At 48.3% G+C, this 23,452-nt stretch overlaps 2 protein-coding genes across 2 annotated transcripts; one reads left to right on the top strand and one right to left on the bottom strand.

The window, feature by feature from the left end:
• TM9SF1 (transmembrane 9 superfamily member 1) lies at nucleotides 1-13,199 on the bottom strand. Its single transcript, XM_039338060.1, has 5 exons — nucleotides 12,903-13,199; nucleotides 9,491-9,842; nucleotides 6,564-7,371; nucleotides 4,834-5,107; nucleotides 1-3,005 (listed from the first exon to the last, which is right to left on the bottom strand). The coding sequence occupies exons 2-5, from the start codon at nucleotides 9,803-9,805 to the stop codon at nucleotides 2,612-2,614; spliced, it is 1,791 nt and encodes a 596-aa protein (XP_039193994.1). The 5' UTR covers nucleotides 9,806-9,842; nucleotides 12,903-13,199; the 3' UTR covers nucleotides 1-2,611.
• Nucleotides 13,200-16,046: 2,847 nt separating this feature from the next.
• On the top strand, nucleotides 16,047-23,203 carry TSSK4 (testis specific serine kinase 4). Its single transcript, XM_039338067.1, has 4 exons — nucleotides 16,047-16,628; nucleotides 17,335-17,549; nucleotides 18,233-18,596; nucleotides 20,975-23,203. The coding sequence occupies exons 1-4, from the start codon at nucleotides 16,422-16,424 to the stop codon at nucleotides 21,257-21,259; spliced, it is 1,071 nt and encodes a 356-aa protein (XP_039194001.1). The 5' UTR covers nucleotides 16,047-16,421; the 3' UTR covers nucleotides 21,260-23,203.
• Nucleotides 23,204-23,452: the final 249 nt, after the last annotated feature.

The raw sequence follows: 23,452 nt of genomic DNA, 5'->3' as shown, positions 1-23,452 counted from the left end.
TTTTTTTTTTTTGAGTTTTTCCATTTCCTTTTTATTAATAAAATTTAACTTCAAGATCTGTAAAAAGAAACGCGGAACCGAGACGTCAAATTAAAAAATAATCCAACTTCAACCCTTGCTAATATACATAATTCCTTATATATACTTTTTTTTCCTTAATATAATATATATTTTCTTCGCCCAGGTGGGAAGAGACGGGAGGTTTTTTTCTCTCTCTCTTACCTGTACTGGGAGAGAGAGCCAGACACCTTGTGAGTATTGTACAAAGGAGGTGAGGAAGAGGAAGAAAAACATCTTGGTGAACCAGAGTGAAAGATCTGTTTGACGGAGGACAAATGATCTCATTTACCAGGTGATTAACATTCAACAGCAGAAACCCCTTAAGTGTTTTTCACACTTGGGAGCTGCAAGATGTGTGGGACTGGGGCATTCTGAGAGTTGCAAGTCCCACACATCTTACAGCTCCCAAGTTTGAAAAGCATTGCACTTCAAATCCTTTGCACAGATCCCTGAAGACAATTATCCGATTACTTCTGCCAGTCTCACCAGTGACTCTTAAAAGTTGCATGACGTTAAAACCAGCTTGGATGGAAACACCCCCCCCCCCCAAATTTCACGGAATCTCCCATTTCCCTCCGACAGGAGAAAGCACAGTTTTTATTTTTCTTCGCCAAAACGGTCCTTGGTGGAAGGAAATCCCCGTTGCTCTCCGACCACAATTCCCATCAGCCCTAACAGTATGAAACTCAGAATATTCTGGACCGTAGCAGCCTGGGGAAGCTCCCATAAAGGTTAGGGCTGTCCCAACCAAGTCACATTCTCCTGAATTCTGAACTTCAAACGCGTCTCTTGGCTATCAGGACCTAGTTTGATCTGGCTGAGATCAGCCGGTTGATCCATCTCTCTCTAGGCTAGGTCAGGTTTGAAAGTATCTGGTGATGGCTGGCTGGGATCTTTTCCTGAAACAAAACAAGAACTCTGGAAAAAAGGGGGGAAACGAGATGAAAATGTTTTTTGAGATCTGGGGAGAGAGAGGGAATGCATTAAAAGAAAGGGAGGTGTGTTGAACCGAACGTAGGTTTTTACCTCTTGAACTGATTATAGAGAGACCATAGGGAAAAATAATAAAATATCTAGAAATGTATATTGAAACCAAATGTAGCTTCTACCTATTGATCAGATAAGCAGCAGGGAAAAAATGAGAAAATAATCTAAGAATATGTGTGTGTTGAACTAAACGTAGCTTTTATCCATTGAACTGATCAGATAGCAAGGGAAAAATGATAAAATATCATTCTAGGAATATGTGTGTTGAACTAAATGTAGCCTTTATCCATTGAACTGATTAGATAGTCAGCAAGGGAAAAATGATAAAATATCTAAGAATATGTTTGTTGAACTAAATGTAGCTTTTATCCATTGAACTGATCAGAGTCAGCAAGGGAAAAATGATAAAATATCTAAGTGTTGAACTAAATGTAGCCTTTATCCATTGAACTGATCAGATAGTCAGCAAGGGAAAAATGATAAAATATCTAGGAATATGTGTGTTGAGCTAAACGTAGCTTTTATCCATTGAACTGATCAGATAGCAAGGGAAAAATGATAAAATATCATTCTAGGAATATGTGTGCTGAACTAAATGTAGCCTTTATCCATTGAACTGATCAGATAGCAGGAGAAAAAAAATGATGAAACATCTAGGAATATGTGTCTTGAGCCAGTTGTAGGTTCTATCCATTGAACAGATGATAAAGTCAACAGGGAAAAAAAGTAGTAAAATATCTAGAAATGTGTATTGAATGAAATGTAGCTTCTATCTGATAATCAACAGGGGGGAAAATGATAAAATATCTAGGAATATGTGTCTTGAGCCAATTGTAGCTTCTACCCATTGAACTGATACAGCCAACAGGAGAAAAATAATAAAATATCCAGAAGTGTGCAGCTTCTATTTGATAATCAACTGAGGGAATAAAATAACTAAACGTCTAGGTCAGGGGTAGGCCATCTTGGCCCCTTCATGACTCATGGACTTCAACTCCCAGAATTCCTCAGCCAGCCGTGCTGAGGGGAGAGGGAGAGGTTTCCAAGCTGAGCCATGCTGGCTCAGGAATTCTGGGAGTTGAAGTCCACGAGTCATAAAAGAGCCAAGGTGGCCTACCCTTGGCCTAGGAATATGTGTATTGAACTAAAAGTGGAGGGAAAAATTGAAATATCTCGAAATGTTTTCGTCCCCACCAGCGGCCAGGAGGGCAAATCGGCAATTCATTTCAGTGCAAGGAAGGCGGTTTTTAACTTTAAAAGGGAGTATCCTGTAGCAGAAGATATTTGATTGGCCAGAGGACGTGTCGGAGGGTCGCTGATTGGCTACCTGTCCTGACCAGCAGGAGAGAACGTAAGGCTGCTCCTGTCCCGTTTTGTGGCAGCTCAGCGGGGACCACGACGCTAAGCTGGGACACCCTCCCAAAGTCCAGCCGAGAAAAGGACGAATCATAAATAGCCGGTGTTTTGGAGAAGCCAGCCGGAAAGAGACTTCCAAAGCAAGGCCGGACGTGGTCCGCGGACTGACCACGCCCACCCGAGCCACGAAGGAGCCACGGAAGGGCGCCTAGTCCATCTTCAGGTTGACGTAGATGTAACGGATGAACTTCAGCGACGCGAAGAAGGAGATGGTGCCCAGCATGAGGAAGAAGACGTAGCCGGTCAGCAGCGAGTAGCCGAAAAACTCCACCGTCTGCACCGTGCCGGACATGTTGGAGCGGCGGGTGTAGTAGAAGACCGAGTAGAGGAAGATGAAGAGGCCGGTGGAGCCGGCGCTGAGGATGGAGCGCCACCACCAGCGGTAGTCCTCGCCCGACAGCTGGAAGTAGGTGAGGGCGATGGAGATGCAGGCCCCGACACTCAGCAGGATGGCGAAGACGAAGAAGAGGATGCCGTACAGGGTGTACTGCTCCCGGCCCCAGACGGTGGCGAAGATGTAGTACAGCTCCACCGAAATGGCACTGCGGAGGAAAGAGGGGAGTTGGCGGGAGTCAGACAGGGATCCTGGTAGCCTGAGCTGGGAAGGCATCGTCCTTCTGCATGTCCGAAAGGGTGTCTCTCTCAAGCGTGGCGACTTGGAAGGTGGGTGGACTTCAACTCCCAGAATTCCCCAGCCAGGCTTCACAATTCCCCATGGCATTCCAACTTCGGAATCCCACTGGGACGGCCTGCCTTCCTTCCTTCCTTCCTTCCTCCTTTCCTTCTCCCTCCCTTCCTCCTTTCCTTCCTTCCTCCCTCCCTCCTTTCCTTCCTTCCTTCCACATTTCCTTTCCTTCTCTCTCCTTTTCCTTCTTTCCTCCCTCCCTCCCTCCTTCCCTTCCTTCCTTTTTCCTTTCCTCTTTCCTTTCCTTCTCCCTCCCCTTCCTTCCTTCCTTCTTTCCTTCTCCCTCCCCTTTCTCTCTCCCTCCCTCCCTTTCCTTCCTTCCTTCCTCCTTTTCTTTCCTCCTTCCTTTTTCCCTTCCTCTTTCTTTTCCTTCTCCCTCCCCTTCCTTCCTTCCTCCCCTTCCTTCCACATTTCCTTTCCTTCTCCCTTTTTCCTTCTTTCCTCCCTCCCTCCTTCCCTTCCTTCCCCTTCCTTCCTTTTTCCTTTCCTCTTTCCTTTCCTTCTCCCTCCCCTTCCTTTCTTCCTTCCTTCTTTCCTTCTCCCTCCCCTTCCTCTCTCCCTCCCTCCCTTTCCTTCCTTCCTCCTTTCCTTTCCTCCTTCCTTTTTCCTTTCCTCTTTCTTTTCCTTCTCCCTCCCCTTCCTTCCTTCTTTCCTTCTCCCTCCCCTTCCTCTCTCCCTCCCTCCCTTTCCTTCCTTCCTCCTTTTCTTTCCTTTCCTCTCCTCCCTTTTTCCTTTCCTTTCTTTTCCTTCTCCCTCCCCTTCCTTCCTTCCTTCTCCCTTCCCTTCCTCTCTCCCTCCCTCCCTTTCCTTCCTTCCTCCCTTTCCTTTCCTTTTCTCCTCCTTCCTTTTTCCTTTCCTTCTACCCTTCTTTCCTTCCCTCCCTCTTTCCTTCTTTCCTTTCTCTCTTCCTTTCTCCCTCCCTCCTTTCCTTCTCCCTCCCCTTTCTTCCTTTTCCCTTCTTCCCTTTCCCCTCCTTTCTTTTCTTTTCCTTTCCTTTTCTCCCTCCCCTTCCTTCCTTCTTTCCTTTCTCCCTCCTTTCCTTTCTTTTCCTTCTCCCTCCCCCCTCCCTCCCTCCCTCCCTCCTCCCCCTTCTTTCTCTATCCTTCCCTCCTTCAACTGTAACTCTGGATGGGGAATTCTGGGAGTTGAAGTCCACCCACCTTCAAGCCGTCATAGTTGAGAAACACGGCTCCAGAACGAGGAGGGGGGGGGGTCCCTCCTCCACATGCAGATTAACGGAATTGACCCTCCCTTTTCCATCACCAGGAACCAGTGAGGGGGGAGGGGGAAGCCAAGGCAGCGGAGCACAGCGATACAGGTCGTCCTCAACTTACAACCCTCCGTTTAGCGCCCGTCGGAAGTTACAACGGCACGGAAAGAGGTGACTTGCACCCAGTCCTCGCACGGAGGACCGTTGCAGCCGCACCCACCCGGTCAAAATTCGGGAGCTTGGCGACTGGTGACGCATTTTACGACGGTTGTCCCAGGATCACGCGGTCGCCATTCGCGGTCTTCCGACCGGCAATGTCAACAGGGAACGCCGGGCTGGAAGCGACTCGCTAAAAAAACCTGCGTCCCGAAAAGCCGTAAAATCGGGCAGGACCCGCCTTAACGACCGCCTTGCTCAGCGACGGAAATTCCACTCCCGCTCGTGGCCGTTAAGGCGAGGACCCCCTGCTTCTCACCTGAAGGGCAGAAAGCCTCCGATGGTCATGTGCACCAGGGTGGACTTGTACCAGGGCTGGGCCGGGATTTCCCGGGCGATGTTCTTGGTGCGGCAGGGGGCGTCGAAGGGCGTGGCCCGATTCTTGCCAAAGATGCCGCCGATGACCGTCAGCGGGAAGCCCACCAGCAGCCAGACGGTCAGCAGCAGGAAGATGGTGGAGACCGGCAAGGCCTGAGTGGAGCCGTTGGCCCAGTGGACGGAGTTCACCACGCTCCAGGTCAGGAAGAAGGGAGCTGCTCAGAGAATGAAAAGGAGAGAGAAAAACAGAGGTGTTATCAGTCTTTCTGTCTGTCTGTCTATCTATCTATTCCTTCCCATCTCTCTGACTCTGTTTGTGTCTTTCTCTATAAATATCTATATCTATTTGTCTGTCTGTCTGTCTATCATCTATCTTCTATATGTCTGTCTGTCTATCTATCTATCTATCTATCAGCTATCTTCTATGTGTCTGTCTGTATATCTATCTATCTATCTATCTATCTATCTATCTATCTATCTATCATCTATCTATCTTCTATAATCTATATCTATCATCTATCATCCACCATCTATCGTCTATATCTACCTACCTATCATCTATCATTTATCTATATCTATCTATCTATCATCTATCTGTTATCTGCTATATCTGTCTATCATCTATTTTCTATCTTCTATATCTATCTATCTATCTATCTATCTATCTATCTATCTATCTATCCATCCCTATCTATCCATCCATTTATATCTAGCTATCCATCCACCCATCCATTTATATATCTATCTCTATATCTATCTATTTATCCATCCATCCATCTATTTATCCATTTATATCTCTATCTCTCTATCCATCATCTTATCTATCTATCTATCTATCTATCTATCCATTTATCTCTATCTATCCATCCCTCTCTATCTTTATATCCATTTATATCTCTATCTCTCTATCTCTCTATCTCTCAATCCATCTATCTATCTATCTATCTATCTATCTATATACATTCATCCATTATCTATCTTATCTATCTGTCTATCCTATCTATCCATTATCTATATTATATCTATCTATCTGTCTCTCCGTCCGTCCGTCCATCCATCATCTATAACCTCTCTCTCTCTCTCTCTCTCTCTCTCTCTCTCTCTCTCTCTCTCTCTCTCTCTCTCACCTACCTCCCTACCTACTTACCTACCTACCATCTATCTGGCTGAGGAATTCTGGGAGTTGAAGTCCACAAGTCATCAAAGGGCCAAGTTTGAAGACCCCTGCTTGTGGACTTCAACTCCCAGAATTCCCCAGCCAGCCTGCTTTAAGATGGGTGAACTTCAACTCCCAGAATTCCTTGCCAACGCTGAGAATCACTGCTTGAGAATTTTCACCACAGAAGAGAACCCTCAAAATTTGCCACAAGGACAGGGATGGGGAACGACAGTCCCTTTATGACTTGTGGACTTCAACTCCCAGAATTCCTGAGCCAGCCATACTGGCTCAGGAATTCTGGGAGTTGAAGTCCACACGTCATAAAGGGGCCATCATTCTCCAAACTTCTGCACTGGGAAAAAGCCCTCCAAATAAAATGTGCCATAAAGACTGCCAAAGAAGGGCTAGAGCGTCCCTATCTTTTGCTAGAGGGAAAGGACCATCGGTGGATCTCCAGCCCGAAGGAACTGGTGGATGACCACCTCCGAGCGCCAGAGGAGATGGAACCTCACCGGAGAAAAGGCTGGTGGTCAGCAGTATATTCCAGACCCACCGCTCGCCCCCGATCTGGCGATAAAAGCTGCTGGACACGTAGCCAGAGATGCAGCAGGTCAGGGCATAGAGGAGGATGGCGGCCGAGTTGATGGCCCCGTGACGGTGGACGTTGAACATGCCCAGCAAAGCCATCACAATGATGCCGGTGCCCAAGGCCAGGAACTGGCTGCCCACGCCCAACACGGCACAGAGGAGGCTGCGGTACGGTGGGAACCGGAAGACGTCCGTGTGGATGATCTTCCACCCGTTGTCCCCTTGATCAAAGTCATCTCCTGAGGAGGACGAAGAGGCCTCCTCGTCCAGGTTGTAGCGGGCCAGGTCATTCTTGAGGACCCGCATGAGGATGACCACCACAAAGCCCACCAGCAAGAACACCAGCACCATGGAGTTGATGATGGAGAGCCAGTGGATCTCCAGGGTGTGAGGGAAGAAGCCGTCGTCCCCGTTGAGGCCTCCTCGGCGTTCCCCTGGACGTTCCGCGCTGGTCTCCGACCAATGGACGCTGTAGGTGTAGGTGACGGGCAGCACGCCCTGGATGTCATCCAAACTGGTGGGCTTCACGTTGCGAATGCTGACGTTGGCGTAGACGATACGATCGCCGTTCCACTCCAGGTAGAAGTTCAAGTGGGTCCAGAGGCCAATCTTGTGGGTGTGGGGCAGGAAGCCGCTCTCCTCCATGTAGCCCACAAAGCCACGGAGCGGCAAGTCATCCACCACAAATTCAAAGTAGTACAGTTCCTCGATGGCCTGCCGGAGGCGCTCTACCTGAGGGAGGGAGGGAGGGAGGGAGGGAGGAAGGAAGGAAGGAAGGAAGGAAGGAAGGAAGGAAGGAAGGAAGGAAGGAAGAAGTCAAACCAGAACTGAAAGAAAATATGGGTCCCACCAACCTCAGTGGTTGAAGCCACCAACTCTCTTAATTCTAGAGAGATTCTCGGTCTTCTAGGTCAGGGCTCTTCAAACTTGGCCCTTTGAGGACTTGTGGACTTCAACTCCCAGAATTCCTCAGCCAGCGGGCTTCAAGATGGGTGGACTTCAACTCCCAGAATACCTCAGCCAGCATGTTTTAAGACAGGGGTCTTCAAACCTGGCCCTTTGATGACTTGTGGACTTCAACTCCCAGAATTCCTCAGCCAGTGTGCCTGGCTGAGGAATTCTGGGAGTTGAAGTCCACAAGTCATAAAAGGCCCATAGTTCCCTCACGCTGGCTGAGGAATTCTGGGAGTTGAAGTCCACAAGTCATAAAAGGGCCATAGTTCCCTCATTCTGGCTGAGGAATTCTGGAAGTTGAAGTCCACAAGTCAGAAAAGGGCCATAGTTCCCTCACGCCGGCTGAGGAATTCTGGGAGTTGAAGTCCACAAGTCATCAAAGGGCCATAGTTCCCTCACGCCAGCTAAGGAATTCTGGGAGTTGAAGTCCACAAGTCAGAAAAGGGCCATAGTTCCCTCACGCCGGCTGAGGAATTCTGGGAGTTGAAATCCACAAGTCAGAAAAGGGCCATAGTTCCCTCACGCTGGCTGAGGAATTCCGGGAGTTGAAGTCCACAAGTCAGAAAAGGGCCATAGTTCCCTCACGCTGGCTGAGGAATTCCGGGAGTTGAAGTCCACAAGTCAGAAAAAGGCCAAGTTGGAAGACCCCTGTTCTAGGTCATGGGCGTCCCAAAGGTACTTTTTCAGGAGGCAACTGGACTTCGTTGTTCGCTCGTTCGATGTTTTGCTTCTCGTCCCAGAAGCTTCTTCAGTTCTGACTGAATGGAATGGATGGAAGATTTATACTCCTTGCAGACAGCTGGGTCATTTGCCTTCTTTTAGAGAGAGTCGTTGAACCCACTCGGAGATTTATCTGTGTCCTCAGGGTCATCTGAGTGGTGCAAATGGGTGTGCAGGATGCAGGATGAGGACCCAGGACAGAAAACGTCCCACAGCCAAGAAGGCTCCGCACCCATTTGCACCCCTCAGGTGACCCTGAGGACACAGGTAAACCTCCAAGTGGCCTCAATGGCTCTCTAAAAGAGGGCAAATGACCAGCTGTCTGCAAGGAGTATAAATCCTTCCATTCCCCACCATCCAGTCAGAGCTGGTTAATTGTTCTGAATGTCAGGAAATTTCTCCTTAGTTCTAGGTTGCTTCTCTCCTTGATTAGTTTCCACCCGTTGCTTCTTGTCCTGCCTTCAGGCGCCTTGGAGAATAGCTTGACTCCCTCTTCTTTGGGGCAGCCTCTGAGATACTGGAACACTGTTATCATGTCTCCCCTAAGTCCTCCCTTTCTCTAGACTGGCCAGTCCCAAATCCCAGTCTCCAGGCCTTTAATCATCTCAGTTGCTCTTCTTTGCACTCCCCCCCCCCCCAAAGTCTCAACATCTTTTTTTGTAATGGGGTGACCCAAAACTGGATGCAGGATTCCAGGTGTGGCCTTCCCAAGATCACCTTCAGACCCACCGTTCAAATAAAAAAATATCCCATTCAAGAAACTGCCACAGAGCCATCAGTAAACAGCCCAAGCAAAGAATCCCTAAGATTGGCCCCCTCCCACCCAAAAGGGCAAGACACCGGAAGATAAACTGACAGCAGCAAACAGCACTCCTTCCTTGCACTGTTGATGTTCCCTAGTTGGGTCAGGAAACGTCTACAAGAAAACAAGCATGCTCAGGGAACACCAGGGACCCCACAGTCCTCCTCCTCTTCCTCCTCCTCCTCCTCCTCCTCCCCCTCCTCCTCCTCCCCCCCCCCTCCTCCTCCTCCTCCCACACTCCCTTCTAGCACTGATGGTGTTCCCTAGTTGGGTCCTGAAACGTTTGCAAGAAAACCAGCCAAGCTCAGAGAGCACCCAGGAGCCCTCGTACCGCAATCCAGTTTGGGTCCTCCGTTTTTTTGGGGGGGGATTTACCTCATCCGGGGAGAGCGTCTTCTTGCAAAGGATCTTGCTCTCCACATTCTGCCGGAAGTGGATCTCGTACATGGACTCGGCCATGCGGTCCCCATCCAGCACTTCCCCCAAGGACAGGCTCTTGTGGCGGATGGGAGTCGGGGAGCAGACGGGGAGCTGGTAGTAATGGTAGGTCTCCTGAGGGTTGTGGTAAGGTCCCACTTTGTTCACGTAGAGCATCACCCTGGATCCCTGCTGGTAGTGAGTCTCCGAAGAGGCCACGGCCAGGAAAGGAAGGAAGGAGGCAAGGAGGGCAAGGAAAGGAGAGGGAGCCATGTTGGGGAGGATTCAGGGTCAAGGGTGGGGGCAAGAGCTGGGGTGGAGGAAAAAAAAAAGAGTCATTTTCTCTAGTAAGCAACTTGCAATAGCATGTCTCAAACTTGGTGGAATTCAACTCCCAGAAGGACTAGGGCAGGGGTAGGCAACCTTGGCTCTTTGATGACTTGCGGACTTCAACTCCCAGGAAATGGTACTATAGGAAACCCTATAGTACCATTTCGGACAGATGGCTATCCAGTCTCTTCTTAAAAACTTCTAGTGTTGGAGCATTCACCACTTCTGGAGGCAGGTTGTTAAAATGGTATAGGGCAGTGGTTCTCAACCTGTGGGTCGGGACCCCATTTGGGGTCGAATGACCATTTCACGGGGGTCGCCAAACAATGCAGTCCGCCATTTTTTTCCCTTTTCCTAGCTGTCCTACTCCCTCTTATTGGTGGCCACACCCACTTGGGGGTCACCACAACATGGGGAACTGTATTATGGGGTCACGGCATTAGAAAGGTTGAGAATCACTGGTATAGGGTCTCCTGCTTGAGCAGGGGGCTGGACTAGAAGACCTCCGATGTCCCTTCCAACTCTATTATTCTATGAAATTCTACCTACCTACTACCTACCTACCTACTTACCTAATCTTTTCATCTATCTATCTAATCTATCTATCCATCCATCCCTATCTATCTATCTATCTATCCATCTTATCTATCCATATCTATATCCATATCTGTCTATCCATCCATCATTATCTATCTATCTATCTATCCATCCATCCATATCTATCTATCTATCTATCTATCTATCTATCTATCTATCTATCCATCTTATCTATCCATATATGTATCCATATCTATCTATCCATCCATCATTATCTATCTATCCATCCATATCTGTCTCTCATCTATCCATCTATCCATCCATATCCATCCATTATCTATCTATCTATCTATCTCTCCATCCATATCTATATATCTCTCATCTATCCATATCCATCCATCCATCCATCCATCCATATCTATCTATCTATCTATCTATCTATCTATCTATCTATCTATCTATCTATCTATCCATCCATATCTATATATCTCTCATCCATCCATATCTATATATCTCTCATCTATCCATATCTATCTCTCATCTATCCATCTATCCATCCATATCTATCTATCTATCTATCTATCTATCTATCCAGACAGACAGACAGACAGACAGACAGACAGACATAATGTCCTGCCATACTCTTTGAGATTTTCCAACGGCATAATCAAGCTCCATATATACAGACAGGAAGTTCCTGGCTAATCCACCAGACATCATGATAGTAGATAAGGACCAGAAGACAATGGTAGTAGTGGTGATAGAAGTAACAATACCAAATGAAAATAACATCAGGAAGAGAGAATATGAGAGGCTGGACAAGCACCAGAGTCTGAAAGAGAAGCGGGAGAGGATGTGGGAAGTCAAGGCCAAAGTTGTCCCACTGGTAGTAAGAGCACTTGGGGCTGTGATTTCAAAAGATCCCCAAAACAGCATCAGGGCTCACTGTCCAGAGGAGTACAGGGCTAGGAACAACCCAGATCCTGGGCAGAACTCCCAGATCTCTGGTAAAGGATCCGAAATACCCATAAGGGTGAGAGGGATTTTTTTATATCTACTATATATATTATTACTTACATATTTCTTAGATGTACATGTATATTATATTATGAGAGAGATAATGGATGGATGGATGGATGGATGGATGGATGGATGGGATAGATAGATAGATAGATAGATAGATAGATAGATAGATAGATAGATAGATAGATAGATAGATAGATAGATAGATAGATAGATAGATATGGACGGATGGGCGGGCGGGTGGATGGATGGATGGATAGATGGATGGGCAGCTGGATGGATGGGAAGTAGGTAGGTAGATGATAGGCAGAGATGTAAAGATGATAACTAGCTAGGTAGGTAGATATGTAGAAATGAAAGATAGGTAAGTAGGTAGGTGGACAGGTAGATAGTAGGTAGATGATAGATAGATAGATAGATAGATAGATAGATAGATAGATAGATAGATAGATAGAGACAGATGGGCAGGCGGGCGGACGGATGGATAGATAGATGGATAGCTGGATGGATGGGTAAGTAGGTAGGTAGATGATAGGCAGAGATGTAAAGATGATAAGTAGCTAGGTAGGTAGATATGTAGAAATGATAGATAGGTAAGTAGGTAGGTAGACAGGTAGATAGTAGGTAGATGATTGATAGATAGATAGATATAAATAATGGATGGATAGATGGATAGATAGATAGATAGATAGATAGATGATAGATAGATAGATCATAGATGGATGATTGAATCAGTAGGTAGATAAATAGGTAACAGATGATATAGATCGGTAGACAGGTAGAAATCAAATTAGACAATAGACAAACAGCCAGCCAGATATCTGTATATCTAGGCCAGCCTCCTGTCTCTACCCCCCTCCCAAGATGGATTTCAATCTGCTACCATATGGTGGCTTCCTGGTTAGCACGTTGGGCCAAAGCAGGCCAGCTTCTATGTGTTTAGCAAAGGACGGCTGGGCCAACTGAGGTTTAAGGCTCAGCAGAATGTGTGAACCCAATTCTGAGAAACACCCTTGGGGGGGGGGGGGAGGAAAACATAGACTCCAGAAAGGAGTTGCTGATCCCATTCAGGATCTCCTTCAGCCAGGCCAATCAGGGATCCTGGCTTTAGAGACCCCCACCCACTTTCTTGATGGGGGGGAAAGGGGTGTCTTCCCCAAGCCATGCAGGTAAGTCCAGTTTGGGGGGGGTCTCCTTTGGCCCTGGGAGAGGGGTGGTGGATGGACCTGCTGCCCTAACAAGCCTGTTTCCCCCACCCCCCCAAAAAAACCCCCAAGTGGGAGAGCATGAGCTTCGCCCCCTCCCCTTTTATCTGCACAACAGCCCTGAAAGGTAGGCCAGGCCAGGCCAGGCTCAGGGCTGGCAGCTTTCCTTCCCCCAGGCTGGTGGGCAGGAGAGCAGCCCAAGGAAGGGAAAGGGGGTGGGGGGAGGGTCTATGCACCAAGCCCCCCTCCCCCAAAGGGACCCCCTCCCCTCTCACCTGCACCTCTAGGGCTGCCCCGCGCACTGCCTGAAACCTCCTGCAGCCTCTTTCGCCCCTTAATAAAAAAAGGAAGGCGAAAGTTCACAAGTGCAGCCACCCAAACTGCGGTGGGGGCAGTTGAAAGAGGGGGGGGCAAGGCTTCAGTCTGAGCGGACGCCCGTAGCGCTGCCTGTTTTTTAAGCCGGCTCCCGTCGGGCTTTAAGACGTCTTTTTTTCCCAGAAGGGCCGCGCTCAGCTTCTCCGCACCTCCGCTGCGCGCTTCTCCAGAGCGAAGGCTGGCTGAATTGAAGAGCCGCGGGCTTCCAAGCGGTTGGGGTCCTTCAGGCGATCTCCTAGGGCAGCCTCAGCCACGTCTGTCGATCGCTTCCGCCCTCAGCGGTTCGCGGGGGCCTCGCTGCCCACAGGAGGACGCAGTTCCGGGTTGGGGAGCGGGAGGGGCGGCCTCCCGGAGGGAGGGCGGGGACGTCAGGGCGCTGTCACGCTCTGGCCCCGCCCACTTCTTAAAGGGACAGGCCCACGTTGGAATGGAGGGGGTGGTGATGGAAAAAAAGAGGCGTGAAGCAGCGCAGGCAGAAATTCAGCAGGGGAAGCTCAACCCCTCTAAAAAAGAAAGAATCTCCAAAAAAAAAATGGTACTCTTTATTTCCTTCCGGAACTGTCTTTTAATTGTTTAATCTCCTAACGGCTTTTCAATCCAGAGATAAAATGATCATCATCATTAAAGTGACCCACTTTTTTAACAATGAAAAGGAGGACACAAATAAATTGAAGAAAAAATATCGTAAATAAAAGAAACATTTTATTCACTGCAACGATAATACAGAATACACTATAGTATGATACATGCATAATAAAAAAAACATTTGTAACAATAACATTTTATGTTGTAATTATGCTTACATGCCGCGCTCCCACCTGCAGCCGCCCCACCAGCACTGCTGCCCCATGTAGAGTGGGCCCCATGGCTCCCAAAACACCAACTGCGCCGGCTCCGGCCCCGGGAAGCAGCCCGCCGCCAACACACCCCGCCTGCAGCTGCCCCGCCAGCACCATCACCCACCCTGCGCAGCCCCATGTAGAGCGGACCCCGTGGCTCCCACAGCACGGGGGGCAGCCAGCCACCACTGCTCCTCACATCCCCGCCCGCAGCAGCCCTGCCACCCCTGCCTCTTGCGCCCGCAGCCATTATTGCCCTAGCAGGGCCAAAGATCAAGACAAAGTGGCGTCGCTGCTCCAGTCTCCTCCAGGTATCTTCGGGACTAACTAGGACAGCGGTTCTCAACCTGTGGGTTGGGACCCCATTTGGGGTCGAACGACCATTTCACGGGGGTCGCCAAACAACACAGTCCGCCATTTCCCCCCCCCCCCCTTTTCCTTAGCTGTGCTACTCCCTTTTATTCTATTGGCTTTTGAAAGCCAATAGAATAGACTCTCTTGAATAGAGTCTAATTCTATTGGCTTTCAAAAGCCAGTAGGAATTGTCCAGGCTGTCTCTGCCCTGCTGAGCCCCCCAAAAGTCCCGTTCTGCAAACGGTGCTGCACCAGTTGAGTAGTCCTCGACTTACGACCGGTTGAGTAGTCCTCGACTTACGACCGGTTGGGGGTCGCAGCATTAAAAAGGTTGAGAACCACTGGACTAGGAGATGGTGTAGTTGGGTAGCAGGGAGGGGTGCAAAGTTCCTGCCAATTCGCCTTCGCTGCAGATAACTTACATGTGCAAAGTTTGCCGGCTGGGTGTTTTGGCGCGCTCAGCAGCGATTCCTATTGGCTTTTGAAAGCCAAAAGGGGGAGTAGCACAGCTCATGCAAAAGTTAAAAAAAAAAACCATCAAAAAAAGGTGCTGGAATGCCGTTCTGAGCGTTCTATGAGGGAAAAAAAAAGCCCTGCAGATTAGTCTTCAAATATCGAAAAGGAGGACGTGTAGGAGGACACCTTTTGAGGGAGGACAGAACTCACAAAAGGAGAACTGTCCTCCCTAAAGGAGGACGGTTGGTCACCTTATACATCATAAATATATCGAATAAATGATTAAATCATACACAAACAGTGCCTCTGGCCTCAAGGCATGTACGTGAATAAATCGCACGTGTTAAACGAATCATTGAATAATCAACAGTGCCCACCTAAATGTAAACAAAGTGCGCAAAGTAAATAATTAAATAAAGGAGCACGCCTGAGAAATACATAAGAAGCGGGCCGCAAATAAGTAAATATCCATAAATAATAAATAAATAATAAACAATCCCACGTATCAAGTGATAAAACCATAAATAAATAATCCCTGCTAAATAAACCATAAGCATGTAAGGCACAGGAAAGAAATACGGAAAAACTGATTAAAATATAAATATTGTGGGATTTCCAAGGACAAACCGATAATTCCAAGTGCCTGAATTTTGATCCCGTCACCACGGGGGATGCTGTAGCGGTCGTGAAAAACGGTTGCAAGTCACTTTTTTCTGTGCTGTTGAAACTTTGCACGGTCACAGTCACTAAATGAACGGCTGTAAGTCGGGGATGACCTGTATATGTAATAATAGTAGTAGTAGCGTAATAGACACCTTGGGTGCAATCCCAAAACATCTGGAACACCACCTAGAGATGGGAAGGCCTGGAAAAAAAAACAGAAAAAAATGGGGGGGGGAACACAAAGGTAGATGTTTACAAGGGATTCACAACTTTCTAATCAAGGAGAGAAGCCACCTAGAACTAAGTAGAAATTTCCTAACAGTGAGAACAATTAACCAGTGGAACCACCTGCCTCCAGAAATTGTGAAGTCTCCAACACTGGAGGTTTATAAGACGAGACTGGACAACCATTTGTCTGAAATGGTATACGGTTTCCTGCCTGATCAGGGGGTTGGGCCAGATGACCTCCAAGATCCCTTCCAACTTTATTATTATTATTATAGGATTTAAACTGGGGATTGGAGTTCTTCCATTGATCTCTTCCCCTCTTAGGCTTGGTGGAACTCTCTCCTGTTGGAAGACAATATCTGCCCACAATTCCTAGAAGGTTCTCTATGGTAACCGGAACCCCACCAGCCAATCAGGGTAGCCAGAAGACTTAAACACGGCTATGGCATCATCAGAACTCCTGGTGGGATCCGGTCAGAGTGATTCCGGTCAACCCTTCACGTCTTGAAGGTTGCAGCCAGTTATTCCTGTGGACATTTTCACCGGGAACCAAAGTCTCTTTGGGTACTCCTATCCTAGACTCAACAGGGTGAAGGCCGGTGGATCCCAACAGGATCTCCCACCTCCACCTGATCCCCTCGGAACCAAACACAAGTCCCTCTTCCAGATCGTTGGGAAGAGGAACACCTAGTGGGAGGAACGCTTGATCCTTTTCGCAGAAGGTTGGTGAGATCTTCTGACTAGAGTCCCTCAAGGCGTTGTCTACTCAGCCGTCCTCGGTTGAGGCAGGTCCTGCTCCACCTCTTAAGTCTTCCTAGAGTTGAGATCGAATCGACCGATTGCTGGAAGGAGATCTCTCCGGTGGAGCAGCTTTCCAACATGGTGGAACACTCAACGTCCACGCCGTACGTCTCGGTGATGGACCAGTATGGCTACCAAATTGGCAAAGCCATCGGGCACGGCTCCTACGGGACGGTCTACGAAGCTTATTTCTCCAAGCAGAAGTCCATGGTGGCCATCAAGATCATCTCCAAGAAGAAGGCCTCGGAGGATTATCTCACAAAGTTCTTGCCCAGGGAAATACAGGTTACGATCGGTGTACGGGTGTGTTTGTGTGCCCGCGGGTCTCTGAATAGAATAGAATAGAATAGAATAGAATAGAATAGAATAGAATAGAATAGAATAGAATAGAATGGAGTGGAGTGGAGTGGAGTGGAGAGGAGAATAGAATAGAATAGAATAGAATAGAATAGAATAGAATAGAATAGAATAGAATGGAGTGGAGTGGAGTGGAGTGGAGTGGAGTGGAGTGGAGTGGATTGGAGTGGAGTGGAGTGGAGTGGAGAATAGAATAGAATAGAATAGAATAGAATAGAATAGAATAGAATAGAATGGAATGGAATGGAGTGGAGTGGAGTGGAGTGGAGTGGAATGGAGAATAGAATAGAATAGAATAGAATAGAATAGAATAGATGGAAGGGACCTTGGAGATCATCTAGTCCAACCCCCTCCTCAGGCAGGAAACCCTATACCATTTCAGACAAATGGCTGTCCAGTCTCTTCTTAAAAACCTCCAGTGTTGGAGCATTCACAATTACTGGAGGCAGGGAGTTCCCCTGGTTAATTGTAAACATCTACCTTCATACCCTTGCAAGAACTCCTTCCGGGGGTTCAACATAATACAGGAAGTCCTTGACTTATAAAAGCTCCTTTAGTGACCAAAGTTATGACACTAAAGAAGAACAGGTGGGCCAAGTCGTGATTCGAACCCCAAGCCTTCTGTCCTCTCCAGGTGATGAAGAGCCTCCGCCACAAATACGTCATCAGTTTCTACCAGGCCATTGAGACCACCTCCCGCCATTACATCATCATGGAGTTGGCACCAAGCGGTGATGTCTTGGAATGGATCCAGAAATCTGGAGCGTGTTCGGAAGCCCTGGCTGGCAAGTGGTTCTCGCAACTGACCCTGGGCATCGCTTACCTGCATGGCAAGGCCATTGTGCATCGGTGTGTGTATGTGTATATGTATGTGTGTGTTTGTGTGTGTTAATTGTGTCTTTTGGGTTTCTATCCCAGCCTAGTTTCAAACAGAGGTGAGGAATTGGGATTGTCTTTCCTCCATTTTTTTTAGCTGTCAGTTCTTTTGAGGTAGGCCAGAGTCCCCAATCTGGGTCACTTTATGACTTGTGGACTTCAGCTCCCAGAATTCCTCAGCCAGGCATGCTGGTTGAGGAATTCTGGGAAGTCCACAAGCAGGGCTCTTCAAACTCGGCCTTTTGATGACTTGTGGACTTCAACTCCCAGAATTCCTCAGTTGGCGTGCCCGGCTGAGGAATTCTGGGAATTGAAGTCCACAACCTGGGGTCTTGGCCCTTTCAAGACTTGTGGACTTCAACTCCCAGAATTCCTCAGCCAGCGTGCCTGGCTGAGGAATTCTGGAAGTTGAAGTCCACAAGCAGGGGTCTTCAAACTCAGCCGTTTGATGACTTGTGGACTTCAACTCCCAGAATTCCTCAGCCAGGCATGCCTGGCTGAGGAATTCTGGGAGTTGAAGTCCACAAGTCGTCAAAGGGCCAAGTTGGAAGACCCCTACCATAGAGATTTGTCTTGCTCCACCACAGAAATTCTGGTGCTCCATTGCGGTCGTAAAGTCGAGGACTGGCTGTGACACTCTTCCCCTTGAACGGCAGGGACCTGAAGCTGGAGAACCTGCTGCTGGACAAGCGGGAGAACATCAAGATCTCGGACTTCGGCTTCTCCAAGATGGTGGCCCCCCAGATGCAGCCCCCGCCCACCCCTTCCTACCGCATGATGAGCTGCTTCTCCCACCTCAGCCAGACCTACTGCGGCAGCTTCGCCTACGCCTGCCCGGAGATCCTGCTGGGCCTTCCCTACAACCCTTTCCTCTCCGACACCTGGAGCATGGGCGTCATCCTCTACACCCTGGTGGTGGCCCACCTGCCCTTCGACGACACCAACCTGAAGAAGCTGCTCAGGGAGACTCAGAAGGAGGTGAACTTCCCCAGCCAAGTCCAGATCAACGACGAGATCAAGGTGAGAAGCAGGGCTGGCCGAGCGGTTCGGCCCTCGGGCGCTGGCTGGGGATGATGGGGGCTGCCAGACGGGTGGACTTCCTTCCTTCCTTCCTTCCTTCCTTCCTTCCTTCCTTCCTTCCTTCCTTCCTTCCTTCCTTCCCTTTCGTTTTCCCTCCCCTTCCTTCCCTTGTCATCTCTTTCCTTCCTTCCCTCCCTCCCTCTTTCCTTGCTTCCCTCCACCATTGTTCTTCCTTCTTTCCCACTTCTCCTTCCTTCCTTCTCTCCTCCCTCTGTCCTTATTCTCCTTCTCTCCCACTTCTCCTTCGTTCCTCCCTCCCTCCTCCCTGTTCTTCCTTCCCTCCTTTCCTTCCATTCCTCCCTCCTTCCTTCCCTCCCTCTTTCCTTGCTTCCCTCCACCATTGTCCTTCCTTCTCTCCCACTTCTCCTTCCTTCCTTCTCTCCTCCCTCTGTCCTTATTCTCCTTCTCTCCCACTTCTCCTTCGTTCCTCCCTCCCTCCCCTCCCTCCTCCCTGTTCTTCCTTCCCTCCTTCCCTTCCATTCCTCCCTCCTTCCTTCCCCCCTCCTCTGCTCCCTCATTGTCCTTCCTCCCTTTCTTTCCATCCTTCCTTCCTTCCCTCACTTCTTTGTTCCTTCCTTCCTCCCTCTCCTTCCTCCCTTCCCTCCATCCTCTCTCTTTCCTTCACTTCCTTTTTCTACCCCACTTCCACTTCTCCTTCCTCTCCTCCCTCTCTCTTCCCTCTTTCCTGTTCTCCTTCCTTCCCTCCTCCTCTTTCCTTCTCTTTCTCCTTCCTTCTCTCCCTTCTCTGTTCCTCCCTCTCTCCTCCCTTCCCTCCCTACTCTGCTCCCTCGTTCTCCTTCCCTCCCTCCCTTCCTCCCTTTGGAAAATGCCAAAGTTTACTGGCGCTGTCACTCATATAACAGCCACTGCATTCTTAGGCAGCTGTGAATGACAAAAATTAAAATATTTTTTTCATTATTTCAAATAATTAAATGAAGTGACTAGCACTGATGATGTTCCCTAGTTAGGGTAATGAAATGTCAGCAAGAAAACAAGCAAGCTCAGAGAACACCAAGGACCTCACAATCCTCCTCCTCCTCCCACACTCCCTTCTAGCACTGATGATGTTCCCTAGTTGGGTCATGAAACGTCTGCAAGGAAACAAGCAAGCTCAGAGAGAGCATCAAGGATCCCTCAGTTAAATAAGAGTGGCTGAATTGTCCCATGGGCAAGTTGTCCCCTTCCATTCTAGAATAGCGTGTTTCCCCAAAAATAAAACCTGGTCTTATATTAATTTTTGCTCCAAACGACACATTAGGGCAGGGGTCTTCAAACTCGGTCCTTTGATGATTTGTGGACTTCAACTCCCAGAATTCCTCAGCCAGGCACGCTGGCTGAGGAATTCTGGGAATTGAACTCCACAAGTCATCAAAGGGCCGAGTTTCAAGACCCCTGCATTAGGGGTTTATTTTCCTGTTATTTTCCTTATTTTCGGGGAAATACGGTACTAAACGCGTCCATCTGGCTGCCAATCTTAACTGGGGCTTATTTTTGACGTAGGGATTATATTACGAGCATCCTGAAAAAAAAAAAAACACGCTAGGGCAGTGGTTCTCCACTGTGGGTCGGGACCCCATTTGGGGTCGAACGACCATTTCACGGGGGTCGCCAAACAACGCAGTCCGCCATTTTTTTTCCCCCTTTTCCTTAGCTGTGCTACTCCCTTTGATTCTATTGGCTTTTGAAAGCCAATAGAATAGACTCTCTTGAATAGAGTCTAATTCTATTGGCTTTCAAAAGTCAAGAGGAATTGTCCAGGCTGTCTCTGCCTTGCTGAGCCCGCCAAAAGTCCCATTCTGCAAACGGTGCTGCACCAGTTGAGTAGCCCTTGACTTACGACCGGTTGAGTGTCCTCGACTTATGACCGGTTGGGGGTCGCGGCATTAAAAAGGTTGAGAACCACTGCGCTAGGGCTTATTTTCCGGTTAGGTCCAATTTGGGGGCAAACACGGGTAATAATAATAATAATATTAATAATAATAATAAAGTTGAGGGGGGTATGGGGGGAGGGAGGGGGGAGGGATTTTATTGTAAAAAGTTTATAAAAATTTAAATAAAAAATAAAAATAAAAAATAAAGTTGGAAGGATACCTTGGAGGTCATCTAGTCCAACCCCCTGCTCAGGCAGGAAACCCTATACCATTTCAGACAAATGGCTGTCCAGTCTCTTCTTCAAAACTTAGTTGGGTATTGGGTAAACGTCCCTTCGGACAGGTGTGTCGTAGGCTCGCTCTCCCTGCAGCGGGGAGGGGCGGCGGGGGGGGGGGAACCCCGATCAGGAGGCTGTGGCGTTCAAACGTGGGAACTTTCCTTTGCAGGACTTGATCCGTCGCATCCTACGCCCGGCCTCCAAACGGTTGAACATCTTGGAGATCCTAAAAGTGTCCTGGGTGCTGAAGTTCTTGGCAGAGAAGCCCACCTCCGAACTGAAGGCGCTTGAGGCCATTTGCGGACCCCGGACGACGGAGGCCGGCAAAAGCACCCCTACCCCCAACACCAAATCTAAGTCCCTCACTTTTACGGCGGACAAAAAAAAACCAGCCAGCCGGATCCGGAGCACGGGCCAGATCAAGCCGTCTAAGAACGCGGAGAAAACCAGCTGAATAGCCGATTAAAATATATATTATATATATATATGTATATATATATGGGACTCTACAATGTTGCATCTGGACGCTGGGCTGAGCTGCTGGATTTCTAGCTGCGGGGAGGCGGTGTCAATTATGTCCCAGGAATGCAGGGAGACTCCCGAGAAAAGGGCACCTTTTTAAAAGGGGGGAGGGGAAGAAGAGTGGGCAGAAGAAGACCGGAGGGGGCGAGCTTTGGAAATTCATTCTTTGCTACAAGTCCTTGACTTACAATGCTTCGCTTAGTGACCGTTGGACATTACAACAGCGCTAAAAAAAGCGACTAAGGACCGTTTTTCACGGTCATGTCATCAAAATGTAAACACTCGTGTTTATGACGGTTGCAGTGTCCAAAACTCACTGAACGGATGTCCCACTTAGCCGCCGAAATGTGGGTCGTAAGTCAAGGACTCCCTGTGTTTTTCTGAAGGTGGACAGAGTTTTTTGCTTCTGAACCGTCCCTAGAAGCCTGGGCAGCACATCTCAACCTCGGCCACTTTTAAGATAGGCGGACTTCAACTCCCAGGATTCCCCAGCCAGCTTGGAATTATGGGAATTGAAGTCCAGCACTGGTGAAGTTTCCTAGTTTGAGTAATGAGACGTCTGCAAGAAAACCGCCCACCTCAGAGGCCACCAAGTCTCCCTCTCTTACGCATGGAATCCTGGGACTTGAAGTCCAGGTATCTTAAACCTGGCCTCCTGGGAGTTGAAGTTCAACATAAGCTTGGAATCCTGGGAGTTGAAGTCCACACATCTTAAAATGGCTAAGGTTGGAAAACCCTGGACAAATGCTTCATCAATTGAAGTCCACGTATCGTGAACATAGAATCATGGGAGTTGAAATCCACATAAGCATGGAATTCTGCGAGTTGAAGTCCAGATGCCTTAAGCATGGAATCTTGAGAGTTGAAGTCCACTTAAGCATGGAATTCTGGGAGTTCAAGTCTGCCTGTCTTAAGCATAGACTCCTGGGAGTTGAAGTTCACATACAAATGGACTCCTGGGAGTTGAAGTTCACGTACGCATAGAATCCTGGGAGTTGAAGAGTGTGTGTGTGTGTGTGTGTGTATGTGTACATACATACATACATATATATATACATGGAATCCTGGGAGTTGAAGTTCACATATGCACGGAATCCTAGGAGTTGAAGTACATATACGCATGGAATCCTGGGAGTTGAAGTCCACGCATCTTAAAGTGGCTATGGTTGAAAAAAACCAGGGATAAATGGTCCAATGTGCCAAAAATGAGGTAAAAGATTCATTCTGTCAAAAAAAAATCAGGAGCTGATGTAAGAAATTACCAAATTTCTGAAGTTTTGGCTACCAGAACAGTGTTGTTTTTTTTTTAACCTCTGCCATTTTAAGAGGTGCAAACGTCAACTCCCAGAATTCTCCAGCCATCATGGCTGGCTGGGGAATTCTGGGAGTTGAAGTCCGTACCTCTTAAAGTGGCAGAGGTTGAAAAACATTGGTTTGGAGTGTAAATTGCAGCAAGAACAAGGGTTTTTGTTTTTTTTTTTTTGGTTGGGCTATGGAGAAAAAGATGTCACTTTGAGACAAGAGACACTTCAGACAACACACGTCAGGGCACTTTATTCACCGGGCACAGAAAGCAACAAAGCAACGAGTCACCACAGGAGTGCACACGTGTCGGCGGGGGCCACGCTTCCCCCCCCATCCCAGCTCCTGCCCAAAAGTCGATTTTTTTATATATATATATAAAAAGAGAGACTGAGCAAGCCTTAAAACAGAAAAAACAACAACACACAAGCGCAAGTCGAAGAGAACCCTAACAGACGAACTTCAAAACCGTGTCAACAGATACACGCTACCGATAAAACCGGGACAGACAGTACCTCCAGTCCAAACTAAATTCCAATTTTCTCCCTTAATTCCTGATATCCCCCCTACCCGCCCGCCCCTCCATCCATCCAGCTTTGGAAGCGGAACGCCCCCCACCCCCAAAACCCCCACCCCAAATTCTTTTGCAACACGCGGGAGGAGAATCCTAGACTGCATCTTTTACCACAAGCAGAGTGTGTGTTTTGTGTTGTTGGTTGTGGCCACAGGCACCGGAGACGAAGCTGACCTCCCAGCCCCCCAAAAGGGGAGAGAGAGAGAGAGAGAGAGAGGGAGAGAGGGAGAGAGAGAATGAGAGACAGAA

The sequence above is a fragment of the Crotalus tigris genome, unplaced genomic scaffold (genome assembly GCF_016545835.1).
Source record: "Crotalus tigris isolate CLP2741 ecotype Arizona unplaced genomic scaffold, ASM1654583v1 scf7180000017690.20705106771:4171800, whole genome shotgun sequence".
Classification (NCBI taxonomy): Eukaryota; Metazoa; Chordata; class Lepidosauria; order Squamata; family Viperidae; genus Crotalus; species Crotalus tigris.
Note: the sequence above shows the minus strand (reverse complement) of the source record. Positions and strands in the feature narration are given on the sequence as shown.

Excerpts from the sequence above, each read along its gene's own strand:
- TM9SF1 (XM_039338060.1), bottom strand. The coding sequence starts at position 9,805 with ATGGCTCCCTCTCCTTTCCTTGCCCTCCTTGCCTCCTTCCTTCCTTTC. Across the intron at positions 7,372-9,490 it reads AGACGCTCTCCCCGGATGAG|GTAGAGCGCCTCCGGCAGGC; the intron begins GTAAATCCCCCC and ends TCCCTCCCTCAG. Across the intron at positions 3,006-4,833 it reads GGAGGCTTTCTGCCCTTCAG|TGCCATTTCGGTGGAGCTGT; the intron begins GTGAGAAGCAGG and ends TTTCCTCCGCAG.
- TSSK4 (XM_039338067.1), top strand. The coding sequence starts at position 16,422 with ATGGTGGAACACTCAACGTCCACGCCGTACGTCTCGGTGATGGACCAG. Across the intron at positions 17,550-18,232 it reads GGCAAGGCCATTGTGCATCG|GGACCTGAAGCTGGAGAACC; the intron begins GTGTGTGTATGT and ends CTTGAACGGCAG. Across the intron at positions 18,597-20,974 it reads AGATCAACGACGAGATCAAG|GACTTGATCCGTCGCATCCT; the intron begins GTGAGAAGCAGG and ends TTTCCTTTGCAG.